Below are 15,344 nucleotides of genomic sequence, written 5' to 3' on the forward strand. Positions count from 1 at the left end.
GCAGATCATTGGGCCAGCGAGCTGGGCAGGGACAGGGCAGTGAGTGGGCTTAGGAAGAAGTTGTTCAGGACCTGGCATCTGGCAAAGGGACCGTGTAATGTACTGAAATCTCAGGGACAAAAAGCACCACCTGTGACCCAGCCCTTTCCTGGCTATTTCTTTTTAGCTCAAGACACAGGGAAATCTCACCCTGTCCCCCAACTCTAGAGGACTGTGATACAGTCCCAGTAGGAAAGCCAGCTCCAAAATGATCTCCAGACCCAGGGAGTCCTGTTGCCAGTAAGAGATATGGTGTGGTTGAGGAGGGAAGGGTGGGCAACAAGCCACCAGGGCAGCCCCACCCCCGAAAGGGGAAGAATGCTGTGCTGCACTCACCCTGCTGCCCCAGTCCTTGCCGCCAAAAACCAAGCCACAGCTCAGATGGTGCGCACCACAGGAGAGAATACCCACCACCTCTGCCCAGCGGCACTGGGCCGGATCCGCGGAGCCACCGGGAGGGAAAGCGCATGTCTGGCAGCGGTCAGTGAGGGCAGGGGCACAGGGAGCAGACGGATGAGGAAGGAGCTGGGGAGCTTGGGAGAGCCCCTCTGCAGGGCTGGGCTGGAGCTGGGGCAGGCAAGAGCAGGTGTGTGACGTGTGATGCTGTCGTGATGCTGTTGCAGGATCATCAGGACCAAAGTTCAGCAGCCTTTCCACCCAACGCCGGATGGGGCCGGGACGGGAGTGACTGCCCCTGGCCACACCATTGGTAAGAGATCTCAGGGAAGGGAGGAAGCGGGGCCCCACCTAGGAGAGCCAGGCACCCCCCCCCGAACAGCCCACCTGCCCACCCACCTGAGGTCCCAGGCCCCTTTTCCCAGCCCCCACTCTCCCTGAGCTCCTAGAGGTCGGGATCTCCTCCAGAGACTCGCTCACCAGGACTGCTCTCTGCCTCCTGCCCACATCTCCTTGTAGCTCCTTGTCTGTCTCTCTGTCTCTGTCTCTGCCTCTCTAAATCAAGACTTTCCTTTAGCTTTTCTTCTCCTCCTTCCTCCTCCTTCCTCATCTTTTGTTTTTATCTGATTCTGTCTCCACTTGCCCCTTTCTTTCATATCTACCTTCTTACTGCATTTTGTAATTTTTAAAATTCTTTCTCTCGGGCGCCTGGGTGGCTCAGTCGTTAAGCGTCTGCCTTCGGCTCAGGTCATGATCCCAGGGTCCTGGGATCGAGTCCCACATCGGGCTCCCTGCTCAGCAGGAAGCCTGCTTCTCCCTCTCCCACTCCCCCTGCTTGTGTTCCTGCTCTCGCTCTCTCTCTCTCTGTCAAATAAATAAATAAAATCTTTAAAAAAATAAAATAAAATAAAATTCTTTCTCTCTTCTCCCCTCCTCTCCCTTCTCTCTCTTCCCTCCTCTCTCTGCCTTTCCCTTTCTCTTTTCTCCTCTCTGTCCGTGTGGCTCTGGATCTGTTCCCATCTCTCTGCTCTGCTCCTCAAGGCCTCTTTCCTCTGAACCCATCTCTTCTTGATCTATCTGTCTCTCTTCCCTCCCCCCTGTAACTCTCTGCTGCTCCAGCCTCCTTATTTACTGATCCTTGCTCATGGCCTCTCGGAAACATGACTGAGGCCCACCAGAACACCAGCTAACGTCCCCTCCCATAGGGTCTTCCCTTTGACGCAAGGGCGCTTGGTGCTGCTAGTAGCCATGGATGAGGCCTGGGGCGTAAGGGGCTGAAATGTGGTTATACTTGTCCCGCTGCCCCTCTTGGCAGCTGTCCCCTTCTCTCTCGACCAGCAGGAAGTAGGAATGGCTGGTCCCAGCCCTCCTGAAGTTGGCAGGAGCCGTTGTTTCTGAGGCCATGTTACAGTGTGCGCCGGGAGGGAGGGTTGGGCCAGGCTGTACCCTGAGTTGATCACCTCGGAGTGAATGTTTTCACTAGTCTGTGCTCTGAGGGAGGAATTAGGAACTTCTCAAGTGATTTCAAGACCAGAAGCAACTGGGAGAGCCGAGCTGTGGCCTCCTTGGGAATATCACGACCATTCTTGTATCTCCTAGAGGGTCAGAGACAGATCCTAGAAAGCCACAGCCTCGGAAACAGGATCGGTAAAGGCCAGCCCAGGACACTAGAGAGTGAGCTGGGGTTTGTTTAGAAGGGTTGGCCCGGCCCCGGGGATTGGTGAGCTATGCAAGGAGGCCTGCTAGGAGCTGTGCTCGCTGCAGAACCACCGAGTCACTCTCTAGATGAGTCAGTGTTGGTGTGTCCATGTATCCTCGGGAAGTGAGTTTAAGGGCCCAGCGAAGTCTCTAGGGCTGTGGAGAAGGCCTGGGGTTGACTGGTCACCACTTAGCCTGGGGCTTGACAGAAGTGAAGAGCCTGCACTGTGTATAGCCATGCGTTTCCCTCTAAACCTCAGAGGACGAAGGGGAATATGGACTCCCCATCCCTCTTACTGCCTCTGCTTCTCTCGGCCCCCAGCCTTGGGGCTTTGGCCTGCGATCACAGCTGTTATCCTGATGGCATTTCCTCCTTACTCTCGTCCAGTTCCCAGTACGGCCTCCCCTCCTGTTTCCAGCGCCTCCAATGATCCAGTGGGATCCTACTCCATCAACGGGATCCTGGGGATCCCTCGCTCCAATGGTGAGAAGAGGAAACGTGATGAAGGTAGGGAGGAGGGAAGAGGCTTGGCTTCCCTGTGCATGCTTTGTCCTTGGACTCAGAGCTCCGGTTTCGGCCCGGCTTCGCAGCTGCTCTGCTGTGAGATCAGTTTTAGTAGCAAAGCCCAGGTCCCCCCACTGTCCTGCTGGCTCCTGGAAAGGGAGGCGGGCTGCTGGTAGGGCCCTCAGCTTCACCATCTGCTCAGCAGCCTCAACGGCCTCATCTTCCGCTGGGACTACCCCTAATATCCCAGTGGGGAACCAGGGGAGGAGCATGAACCATGTACCTTGGGAGCGTTCGGGAAGTTGGGGGACAGCTGATCTCTGACCCAAGGATGAAAGGCCGATCTGCCCTTGTTCTTACCTGATCCCAACCCATCAGAAGATGGAGGTGTGATGTCACGTGCAGCTGACCCGGGGGTCCTTTCTCTGTGGCACATGGATTCTGCCCCCCGTTGAAACCACTCAGGGAGCTGGACGTGGGCCCTCTGTACTCTTCCCTACGGGAGGAGACACCACTCAGGCTCCTCCCTGGCCCTTCCCCTGCATTCCCTATAGTGCCTCAAGGTGCAGCCAGGCTGTTAGGCAGGGAGTTCAGGGGAGGGAGAAATGAATAGGAGGAAGAGAGGGGAAAGGACACGAAGAGGGAGTGGTGGCCACGAGCTTGGGAGAAGGCATTTTATAAATGTTGAGACATGAGGGGTCCCTTGGTGACCATCTGGTTCTCTTCTGATGAGGGAAGGGCTCAGGGCACAGGGCCGGTAGGCCCAGACCGACGGAGACACCAGTGTCTGGAGCCTGCTTCCTGTCCCAGTCTCATGGTCCCTGCTAGGGAAACAGTAACCTTCTGGTCTAGGGAGGGTGTATGATTTTAAGGGTATCTCCCACGAAATAGACAGAATCCTCTAGAGATGAGCATAAAGGGGGACCACATATCCCATTAGCCTGGACAGTCCCAATTTATGCCTTTTGTCTCTGCATCTTGGCCAGTCAGCATCTCTTTTTTCTCTCAAAAATGTCCTGTTTGGACAATAAATCACATGGCCATCCCAAGCATAGACAAGCCATTGATTGGGGCAGCATTAGAGGGTAAGGAACAGAGAAAAGGGACAGAAGTGAGATTCCCTGGGCCCAGGCTGAGGGCAAAGAGAGTGTGAAAGCCCCGGCCTCCAGCAAAAGGGACCGAGCATGGGAGAGGCCTAGGTCTGGCAAGACAGTGATGACCTGGTGCTGGCCTCCTTCCAGAAGCCCTAATAGCCTCGTTTCACAGGGAAACAGCTTGTCTGGCTCTATTTCTCCTTCTTCCAAAATATCCAAACCCATTTGGCTGCCACGGCCTTTGCCACTCACTAAATTTCATTGTGGTGGTTTTGGCGGCAGCCCCCGATGGGCAGGGGGAGGCTTCGGGAAAGGCGCTAGGTCCCAGTTCTCCCTGGGGGCTTCCCACACTCCCCTTAGCCAGGCGCCCTGGCACCCTGAGTGGTTTGGAAGATTCTTCCTCAGGCCCCAAGAGTTTCCCCTTTCACCACCAGCCCCTGCCTTTTTTAGAGTGTGAGATGTCCAGCAGGCGGGGTAGGGGGAGGCCACAGGAACCCTCCCCCCCGCCGCCGCCGTGTACTCTCCCCTATTGGTCTGCGGTTGGGGCCAAGCATGCCCTGTTTCCTGGACTCCTATGGGCCATAAGAGGAGGCCAGGGGTAGGGAAGCACCGGCAGGAGGCTGTGGCCACCCAGGGTCAGGCCCAGCCGGCCCAGAACAGAGTGCTCTCCTCCCTGCAATTGATCACATTCATTGTTTCAAGTCAATTCAATTCAGTGAACCTTTCCTGGGCATCAGCTGCAAGAAAGGCTTGAAGACCCCAAAGCAGAACAAGATATGATTCTTGTCCTTAAGGAGCTTACAGTCTAGTGGGGCGTGTAAATCACATGAGCCCAGAGAGCAGAAAGGCCCATCAGATAGCTGTGTTGTGATGGAGGTCTGGGCTGCAGGCCACGGGAACTCAGAGTCAGGAGGGAGTAGCCTGGCAGAAAGGGCTGCATTTCGAGGAGGGGCCTGAAGGATGGGTCAGGGGCATGTTCAAGGACAATGGCAGTGTGAAATTCTACCTGGTAGACTGAGCCTTGTGACCAGAGGGTGCTGTGGTGGGGAAGACGCAGGTGTGCTCTGGCAGGGCTGAAGGGGCAAGAGGGAAGGGCCGGAAGGGAAGGCGAAGTACATGGGTTAGGGCCACAGGAGATCAGGCCAAGACTGGAGCGTATAAGGAGTCTGGACTTTTTTCTGCAGGCATGAGTAGCCACTGAAAGTGTCTGAGCAGGAAGGGAGAAGAGCAGGGCTGGGTTTGGGAAGACCATCCTCCAGCAGGCTGACCATGATGGCAGTGGGGAGACATCTCAGGAAGCAATTGGCATCTTCTAGGTGAGGGGCCATGGGGGCTCTCAGTTTCCTCTTACTGCTTAAACACTTACCTCCTGGGCCTAGCCAGGGGACAAGGAGGATCCGAGGCCCTACTTCTTTTGGGGGGAATGGTTCTCTTGCCTTGACTCTGGCTTTCCCTGACCAATCGCAGACCAGAGGGAGCTAGCCTTTCCCCGGTGGAGGCCAGCACCTGTGAGCGAAGCCAGTTCTCCCTGACCTGCCCCCCATCACACCCCGGGCCGCCACACACACTTGACCTGTCTGATCCAGGTGGAAGGGAGAGGAAAAGAGAGCAAAGGCAGACCTTTCACAGCCTTGCTCCCCTCCCCCATCCTGGGTGCCTCCAAGCAGCCAGGCCCAGTTTGCATTAGGGAGCAGCTCAGATGATTAAGAATAGGAGAGATAATTATGTGTCAAGATGATGTAGCCCAAGTCTGCAGTCGGGCCAAGCTAGCACAGCACCTGGCAGGCCGTTGCAGGAGGCAGCCTCAGGCGTGGGCTCCACACACCCAGGTGTGTCCTTCAGATACTGGGCCAGCACCACAGGCTACGAGTGACTTGGGGCGCTGAGGGGCGCTGGGATGGGAACGGGGGTACATGTCAAGGGACTAGACCTCCAGGGGCGGAGGGGCACATCTCCCTCCAGGAGGACCCCGCTGCCCCTGCCAGGCTGGCCCCCCTTTGGCCCCACGCACTGTGGCATCTCTCTAGAAGTGCCATGCCCCGAGGGCAAGCCGTGAGCCTCTCTGTCCTCAAGGAAGCCGCTCCCGCTCCTGCCTCTGGGTACAGTTCGGCCTATTCTTCAGCTCTAACAATGTCACGGTGGTGGGCATTAGCGAGGACAATCACTGCAGCGTGTGCTGCCATTATTGGAGACAATCTCAGCAGTAGCTGCTGGCGTTCACAGTGCTAATACCCAGAGCATTACTGGCATTGGTGCTCGGAATATGGACAGCGTTATTAGTATCTGCAGCAATCATATCTGTGGGGATATTAGTAAAGGGCCGATCAGCTGTGACTCTGGGGAAAAAGGGAACTGACAGTGACTGTGAGCCTGCCTGAGACGCCTTCTCACGCCCTGGCCGTCGGAAGCATGGAAAAATCCCCAGACTTTCCTTTGAGAAATGTGCTAGTCAAGACACTTTGACACTGCCCACCTACCTGAGTCCAGAAACTCCCAGAATGAGACAGGGACCAGGGATAGATGAGGAAGCTATGTCATGAAGCATCCAGAAGACAGGCTGTCCGTCAGTCTGAGAAGGTAGCTCCCCAGTTAGTACCCTGCTAAGATCCTTACCTCTTTTTTGGCTACAATTTTGGGTGAGTATGTCAGGGTCCCTTGAAGGGACACTGCTTCCCTGAACGCTGCGTGCCCTGGTTTATGTGGCTGGAAGATAGAGACTGTTGTATTTTTTCAGGCTGGAAAACCAGAGTCCTTTGCCTTCACCCAGTTGCTTTCGGCCATAGCCCAAAGCGTTGCTGTCCATGCGTGTTGTTGAAGCACAGAGCAATTACATAACTTGTCCAAAAATCCAAATGAAGTCATATGGTGTGAGTCTGTTGATCTGTGTGAGGGGAGGTGTGTTGGTATCATCCTTTGCTGTGTGGGATTGCAGGGGGCCGTGGTTTTGCATTCCATTAATTAGGTGCACAATGAATTGTGCAGTTGAGAGCGCGGACAGCGCGGGTTGCAGGGAAGCGGCTCAGCCCTGTCGCTGCCTTTAATAGCTCCCTTCTGCTTCGGATGAAGCCATAACCGGAAAAAGAGGCTTATTTCCTGAGTTAGTTTCTCTCCTCGAAGTCCCCGAGTGTGTTCCTCAGGTTGGACATGGAGCAAATGAGGGGATTCAGCCGTGGCAATGAGCAGCACCCGCCCGGTCCAGGAGCCCTGGCTTTGGGCAAGGGGAGGCTGTAGGACCCCCACCCAGCAAGAAGGAGGAGGAGGAGGCCGGGTGGAGGCCAGCAGGCAGTCCCTGGAGTGGCGTGGACGGGCAGTGTGGCTCAGTGGGGAAGGGTGTGGGCCCTGGAGTGAGGCACACCCAGGTTTGAATCCTGGTGGCTCGGGCAAATCGCTTACCCATCAGCTCAGTCTTCTCTGTAAAATGGAGATGGCATCAGCACTCGCTTCAGGGGAACTGTGGAGAGGGCTACACAAAAGCACGGATATTGCCTTGAGCCAGCTCCATCTTGGAAGATGGGTCGTTGTGGGTCTGCGGGGGAGGACCTAATCGGCAGGTTTATGTTTGGAGGGGAAGTGAAGTCATGTTAGAAGGAAACTTATTTGGGCCCAGGCTCCCTAATCTTGGTGCGGGAAGTGATGCTGGGACAAGCTCACCGGGATGGGACCAGGGAGTGGGGGAAAGATGTCAGCCACCCATGTGTGATTGGGAGGACCTTTGTCCATCTCTGTGTGGTCATTTGCTCTATGGTTATCTGGGTGGGCCACGTGTCATCTCTTAGCATCCAAAGGCATTTTAGATGTACGTAATTAAATCTAGGACCCCTTCTTTTCTAACATGGAGGCATCCCTCCCTCTATCCATTGCTGTGCATTTCTGCTCTCACATGTAAGTTTATTTATTTATCTAGGGAAATGTGTGTTTGTTGTTTTATGGACACCATGTAATTTTTTATGTGGTTTAAGCAAATGTAGGTATGTGTGTTTTCTACCATTCTGAGATCTCTGGGTGAAAAGGGGCATGGAATGCCATGTACTGGGCAGGCATGCAGTCTTCTGGGTAGTGTATATACTTGAATAGACGACCAGATGTGAGCAGGTGCGTGTCCACCAGTACTAGTGAGCAGGGAGAGCTCTAGGCCAGGCCTGAGGATGTTAAGGCTCCACGGTCCTGAGACACGGGTGTGCATATAGAGTTTTGCCCAAAGGGCCCAGTAGGCATCACCTTGCATTCTGTAGGCAAATACATGGGCTGTCCTGAGCCTGCCTCCAGGTTTACCTGGGGCCCAAGGCTGGGGAGATGGAGGCTGGGAGCCCTTACACCCTAAGGCTGTGTGGGAGTTGTGGCTCAGAAACCTCAAAGCCCTTTGAGGAGGAGCCTGGTCTCCCAATCTCAGGGTCTTGTCCCCAGTCTTCTACCTGCCTGTCTTTCGGGATCTCTCAGTGTCTGTCTGTCTCTTATTTGCTCTAGTCGAGGTATACACTGATCCTGCCCACATTAGAGGAGGTGGAGGTTTGCATCTGGTCTGGACTTTAAGAGGTATGGGGGCCAGAGGGAATATGGTGTGGGGGTCAGGGGAAAGAGCTGGGGTGGTGGCGGTTAGAGACAATTCGGAGAGTGGGCTCCTAAGAGCCAGGGAGCGGAAACGAGGAGGTGGGTCAGGCTTCCACTGGGAAACCAAGAGGCTAACAGAGTCTCAGGGCCTGGATCACTTCCGCCACGGGCCACTGCTGGGTTTGGGGGCTGAGGCCCCAGTGGCCTGGAGGGTCAGGCACTCAGTGGATGGGGGGCACTTTTTCCAGCCCTTGGAAAAACAAAGAACAGATCGGGTAGTAAAACAAAAGCAAAGGAGACCTGGAAGCACCTGACAGCCCTAATTCATCACGGCCCAAGTTTTTTCCTGTGTTCCCATTATATTTGTTTGTAAAAGTGGAAATCAATTTTGAAGGTAATTTTCTGGAAAGAATGGAAGGGAGGTGGGAGGGCCGGATAAGGCAGAGATGGTAAAAGGAAAAATTTAGGCCAGGCACAGCCCAGGGGCAGCTCTTGGCAAGGTGAAAGAAAATTGCATATTCAGTCTCCATCCATGAATCTCCCTCACTGCTGCCCGCCTCCTGCTTGAAAACAATGAAGGCTTTTTCCCAACGCTGGGCAGGGCCTCGGTATCAGCCTCACTTTAACTTCAGGGTCATTAATTCCCTGATTATTGAAGGAGAAGAGAGGGTTGCAGCATCGTCAATTTCGAAGGCACACCCCACCCCCATGTGATAGGGCCCTGGCTGGGCTGGGGTGGGGGGCAGCCGGGGTGAGGTGAGGTGTTGTTTCAGAAGAGCAAAGGGGTGGGGAGGGAGGAAATGGGGAGCCAACTGGACTGGGGGGAAGGAAGCCAGGAGGAGGGTGCAGGAAGGCAGTCATTACTGCATACCTCTGTTGTGTTGTTATTGCAAATTAAAAGTAGCATGTTCCACTCCACAGCTATCTTTGGGGAGGGAGGGGCACCGAGGGAGGTGGGGGATCTTATCATTGCTTCTTCAGCAGACCAGCCGTGGTGTCACCGTGTGAGGTGACATTTGAATTTACAATTCCGCTGAGAAAAGCCATTAATTCACAAATTAACATTTCTCCCTCTCCCTCTCTCTTTAACACTCTCTCCCTCTCTCACATGGATGTGCAAGCAATTGAAAAGACAAAGGAAATAGCCTTAAGGAAGAGACTTTACTGCTAGTCTGTCTGTGCTGAGATTGCTCCCCCTGCTTCCAGATAGATAAACCAATTACCTGAGCAGCCCTGCTCCTGGCCGCCCGCGCTCGCCTCCTTTTGTAGGCTGCCTCCGTGGCCGGATTACACCCGGTGTATCTCATTAATGTAAGCCAGGCGAGCCCTGGTCACCGGCCTCTCTTCCCCACTCTCTTCCTGGAGGGGCAGCGGGAGGAGTGCTGGTGTCAGAAAAGGCAGACAAGGAGGACACCCCCCCCAAGAAGAGAGGCTCCCCCCAACCCCTCCGCCGCAGCCAGGCCCTGGGACTTCGGCGCGCCTGCCGTCCTGGAGGAGGCTGATGGGGGAAGGGGGAAGGCCGCAGGTGAGCGCTCCTTGGGAGGCTGGCGCAGGCGGAGGGCTTGAGAGGCAGAGGCAGGAGCCAGAGCCTGGCTCCCTCGGGCCCACTGCGCTGTTGTCTGTGGCCTTTTGGTCCAGATGCAGAGGGCGGCTTGCACGGGAAGAGCTTCGGGAAGTTTGGCGGAGTATACACCATGGTAGTGGGACAGGATTCAGCCCGAAGGAGCCGGGAGGGGTGCCGAGGAGTGTCCAGAAGACACCTCAAGGCTGCACCACGTTGCAGAGTCCTTAACCGAAACCCAGAGCGTGGGCACAGTTATGTCTGTGTACCTCCTCCTTCCTCCACACCTACGTGCCCAGCCGGCTGCTTCCCTTCGCAAAGGATACCACCCCCTACCGCCCCAGGAGCGTGGAGCCCAGGGTGGGGTGCTCTCAGAACCCTGGCAGGAGCTTCCATTGTGGGCAGGAAATCACAGAACCTCTTTTGGCTTTCGCTCTCCTCTAGGCCCTGGCCGGGCACTGTAAGAAAACATTATATTGGCAGAGGGAAGCTGAACGGAGTTCGAGTTTCTTTAAGGAGAGGTACTCTGTGGATTATGGCTGGAATATGATTTCACATGCCCGATACCACCCAGCCCAGGTCACATGAGGCAGGTTCTATGAAAGTCCAGAAACCAAATCTATGAAGGTGGTCATCTGTCTGGACAGGTGCCTGAGTTTAACTATCAACAAAGCTCAACTTACATTCATTTTCCAACAAATCATCAAAACCTGGCTAATGTCCCCTCCAGTCCAAGAAAGAGTTAAGGTTTAAAGGTCAGCACTCACTAAGATACCAAAAAAAAAAAAAAAATCCACTTATGAACACACCTTCATTGTTATGATTCTATCTTCCCAGTAACCTGGGAAATTAGACCGTTCGAACCAGAGGGGGGAGATTCTCTATCTTAGATGGATCACGTATTTTAGCCACATTTTCCGGGTACTATTGGCCATGAGCCTGTTGAACACTGACCATATCGTTATATGGAGGTGGGGTGCGTTATGTCGATATTTTATTTGGCATCTGCGCACATGTGGGCTTACTTTTTTCTGGAAGTACCAGGGTTTAGCCTGTGTAGTTGACATAGGGGCCTGAATTTGTACATAAATCCCTGTGTTTACACCGGAGACTGGCAGCCAGACCACTAACCAGTGGCTTCCCGGCCAGTCCATGCTGTTGTGGAGAAAGAGTTGTATTTGGTTGTTTGAGGAAGTATGTTGAGATTTAGCACAAAAGAGACTTTCTTCATAAGGTGCCAGAATAGACAGGTTGCCCCCCTGCCCCCAGGAGAGAATGTACAGGTCTGCCGTGGAGGGGCTGCCTGCCTGTGTCCCTCCACCACTGGAAACTAGGGTGGGTACAGCACAGTATCCCAGCTTTCCCAGCAAAGGCCTCAGGTCCTCCCCCCGCCCCCTGCGTCCGTGCACTCCTGTGCACGTGCATGCACACCCATCTTGTCAGAATTTGTCTTCACCTCCTAGTCTTCCACATGGCGACCCCCTTCTAGCCCTGCAGGTAGGCATCGTTCTCCTTCCTCCACCGGCAAGGGCACCAAGCGAGAAATCCGCTGCCTCAGCTCTGCCCTTCTCCCCCAAGTGCAGGCTATGGATGCAGGAGGGAGGAGCCAGGCCCTGCTGCTTCTGGGCTCCCCTCTCCAGGCGCTGCCTCCTCCTCCTCAGGCCAAGGGGCAGCTGGGAAGGGCAGGGGCACGGGGGACACTTCAGAAAAAGGGTTTGGATGACAGGTAGGCCAGATTGCTGCCTGCCAGAGGAGTGGGTCTGAGCAGCCTCTCTGATCTTGCTGGCTGCCCACGAAGGAGCCCTGAGCTCAGGGCTTCCCTGCCTGCCTTCCTCGGGGCCTCCGTGGCCGGCGGGGCTCTCCGGGACCCTCCCCATTCTGCCCTGGGTGGGGGTGCAAAGGCAAGGAGGGTGGGGGGAGGGCTGGGCCTGACTCTGGGGCTGGGAGACGGATCACGAGCCTCCAAGCCGAGTTGCAGCAGAGCCAGTAATTCAAACCATCCTGACCCTTCGGTGAACCTGAACCTGCTGACCTTGACAACACCAGACAGGGAGGCCTCACAAACCTCAACCTGCACCAAGGCCTCGCCTTCTCTCCCTCCCTTCCTTGGAGCCCCGGGCCCAGCCTCCAGGTGGCTCCTAATTTGGCTGTCCCCACCAAATGTCAGTATCCCCCCCTCCCTGAAGTGCCCGCCTGCCCCCCTGTCTCAAAGCACCCTCTGTGCTCTGTCCCACCTGAGACAGTATGCGGGCATCTCACGGGGCCCCTCCAGGGCCCGGCCAAGGAATGCTCCTTTAAACAAGGCTTGTACACCTTGCCCATTCTCCTCCTGCCTGAGCCTTCATCTTTTTCAGAAGCACTGGCTGTAGTGTGTGTGTGTGTGTGTGCACACGCACGCACACACACACACGCACGCACGCAGGTGCGCGCACATGAGGTCTGGGTGCACACAGGGCCAGGGATAAAATGTGACCAAGACAGAGCAGACAGAGGAGGGAAGAAAAGCCTGAGGAAAGCAGCCCCAGGAACCTGCATTAGAGTAAATGCAGTTTATGAACTTTATGCTTTCCTCCTAGGGAGAGCTGGATTCCATCCAACAGCCTCTCAGAGCCTGGCAAAGAGCTCCTGAAGCAGAAAGTACGGGCAGGAGCTCAAGCAAGCCAGTGACAGAGGGAGGGATGCATGGACTCTCTCTCTCTCTCTCTCTCTTCCACGGGCTCACACAGATCTCCCTAGGCCCCCGGCCAACTGCAAAGTCTGGATGGAGGAGTGCAGACAGTGTGTTTGGTCGGAGTGACTCCAGGAGCTTCACTTTCCTTCCCTCTCGCCTGCTCAGCCCCCCATCTTCTTCTCCTTTGGTGGTGTGGCCAACCCAGACACATGGGCAGTGTGCCTCCCCCCTGGGCAGACTGGTGGCGTGGCAAGCCAGACAGAGGGCAGCAAGGACCCCTGGGGCAGCCAGCCTGTGGAAGCCGCTCTGCGTGAGGGGCAGTGCGGACGGTCCTGGGGTGGTCGTTGGGAGGCATAAGTAGTAAAAGGGACCAGAATGTGGCCTCCCAGGAAGCTGCCTTTTTTCTGACTCTGGGATTCCTTTTCTCTGGTATCATGGTCTAGGCCAATTGGATACCCTGTGGCTACTGAAGACAGCTGCTGGAGTCTCTTAAGGAGAAACAGAGACAGTATTTTTTTTTTTTTTTCTGGGAATTCAAAGGAAATGAATGGTTGACAAGGTTAAGGATATGGGCGCTCTCAGAGGGCCTTATAAGCAAGGTGGGATATCTGCCCTTCTAGGGGTTCACGTGTGCATACACTAATCATATGTAAATGGGCCAGAATCCTTGACTTTGGAGGAAAGGGGAGTGTGGGGTTGGTGTGCCCCTTGCCCCTGTGCTCCGGTGACATGCCTCAGCTGGGGATGGGATGTGGGGAGGGGAAGTCTGTCTCCCTCCTCTCCCCGGGAACTTTGTGTCCCTGTTCAAGTTCCACCAGGAGCTGGGACAGAGGAGGACAGCAGGGGTAGAGTCATCTGAAGCCGCACAGTCGAGGGAAGAAGAGTCGAAGGGAAAGTGAAGGATGGGCAGAAATTGCTGATTGTGGAGGATGCTCTGGAAGCCAGGAGATGCCAGGCATGGAGGGAGACAGAAACTGGCCAAGGATGGCTTTCGCCCTTTCTCTCTCCTTTCTCTCTCCTTTCCCTCCCCCCTCCCTCTCCTCATCCCTCCCCTCTTCCCTGCCACACATCTTTATTGGTTCCGGTAATAGCGTTGATTTGCATGTCAGGCAAAGCCTTGCTCCACACACAAAAAGAAAACCCCAGCCTCGGCGGTGTGGCAGTGTCAGCTCTCGCTGTTGTTCAACAGTGTAAAATTAAATTAATAAAGCCCCCAACACAGGAAAACATAACAGGAAATTAATGGCCTTTACTGTCGCTCTGGTGCAGTCATTTGCAACCCTGCTTTCCGCACCAAAGACTTCATAAATGCAAGCAGTTTCTCTAAACAAGCATACTTAGGGCGGCCTGGTATGTAATTTTTCGCCTTGCTTGTGTCCTTTGAGCTAACAAAGCCCCCTTGCCTCCTGGCTCCAGAGAGGTTTCTAACTGGTCCTGGCCCCAGCTGGAACCCAGCACCAGGCAGCAGGCCCCAGCCCCTCCCTGAGAGCCACACAGGTCGGAAGGAAGACTCGGTCCCGCACAGACGGATGCTCCTTCCCCACCGGAGGTCGGTGGTCGGTGGTCGGTGGCCCCACCGGGGAGCCCGGGGCCCTAGCCTCTGCCAGGCGGCCAGCAGGAAGCCACGGCGCCTGCTCTCAAGCAGGAAAGTTGATCACTCTGGGGAATTCACCCACACCCACCCAGGGCTCACTCCTCCCATTCCTCTGTGCAGTTCGATTCTCTCTCCACTACCTGTTCGCTCCCCTCCCATCATTGCCTCTGGTCTTCCCTTCCCTCCAGCGTCATCTCTACCTGCTCAACCCACTCCTACTTCATAGATGGGTCACATGCACTCACTCGGGCTGTGTGTTGGCCGTGGGTACTCACTCCCGTCTTTGCTACAGGTAACTGGGGGGTTTGGGGAGGAGGGGGGACGAACTTTTTCAGAATGCGGAAAGTAACTGTCCTGGTGTAATTCTCTGGAGTTCTAGGTCTCTCCTCTAATGTTTGGTGAGGAAGTATGAGGGCCCTAAATGATCATTCACGTCATGCCTCTGTCCTCGGGCAGATTTCCTATCAACCATTTCAGAGAGCTGAGAGTCTGTGGTTTTGCTTTGGTGTGTAAATAGTGGAATATTGAGAAAACTTACACTTATATCTTTGGAGAGCTTTCTATCAGTGTGGGCTCAAGTGCCCAATGTTGGGATGTATGAGAGGAACAAATAACCAGGACGTGGGTCTCCAGGCATTTATAATCTACTGGGGGAGACAAGACTATCACACATCAGAAAATAAGCTATTAATTAAATGCTGAACCACGTGGCTGAGCATTCAATAGGAATCCAGGGAAGTGGCTAGAAGAGCGAGCAGGAGATGGGACTTGAGCCCCGGAGTAGCTAAGATGCAGAGAGACTGTCTCGAGAGCCCCCTCCCATGTGGAAGGAGACCAGTGGCTGGGCTAAGGGTGGTGACAAGGCAAATTCTCCGATTCTTAAAGGTCATCTGGTCTTATCTGCCACTCACATAGAACTCTCCCTTCCAGCAGTGCTGCCTGACAGGACATAGGACATAGGACATACATGGACAGTTGTCACTGTTAGCAGCACTGCCTTATACTGAGTCAGGGTAGTGTTGAGGGAAAAACCTTGGAATCCAAATGTCTGGATGTGGGGTCCATCTGCACTCCTTACTGGCTGTGGGACCTTTGGCTATTCACATGATCTCTCTGAATCTCAGGTTCCTCATCTTTAAAATAGAGACAACAATATTCACCACTTAATGTGATGGTGAAGATCTCCCTTTGATGCCCTCTCTTCTCTCTGTCCCTTCCTCCCTTCTTTCCATTCATCC

At 54.8% G+C, this 15,344-nt stretch overlaps 1 protein-coding gene across 1 annotated transcript in view; it reads left to right on the forward strand.

The window, feature by feature from the left end:
* Nucleotides 1–662: 662 nt before the first annotated feature.
* Nucleotides 663–15,344, forward strand: part of PAX2 (paired box 2) — a gene marked incomplete at its 5' end in the record, with an annotated part of 45,409 nt that continues 30,727 nt past the window's right edge. Inside the window, 3 exons of the mRNA XM_032422999.1 lie at nucleotides 663–748; nucleotides 2,522–2,641; nucleotides 8,197–8,265. Coding sequence (XP_032278890.1) covers nucleotides 663–748; nucleotides 2,522–2,641; nucleotides 8,197–8,265 — 275 coding nt within the window. The remainder of the gene's footprint in view (nucleotides 749–2,521; nucleotides 2,642–8,196; nucleotides 8,266–15,344) is intronic.

The sequence above is a fragment of the Phoca vitulina genome, unplaced genomic scaffold (assembly GCF_004348235.1).
Source record: "Phoca vitulina isolate PV1807 unplaced genomic scaffold, GSC_HSeal_1.0 scaffold28, whole genome shotgun sequence".
Classification (NCBI taxonomy): Eukaryota; Metazoa; Chordata; class Mammalia; order Carnivora; family Phocidae; genus Phoca; species Phoca vitulina.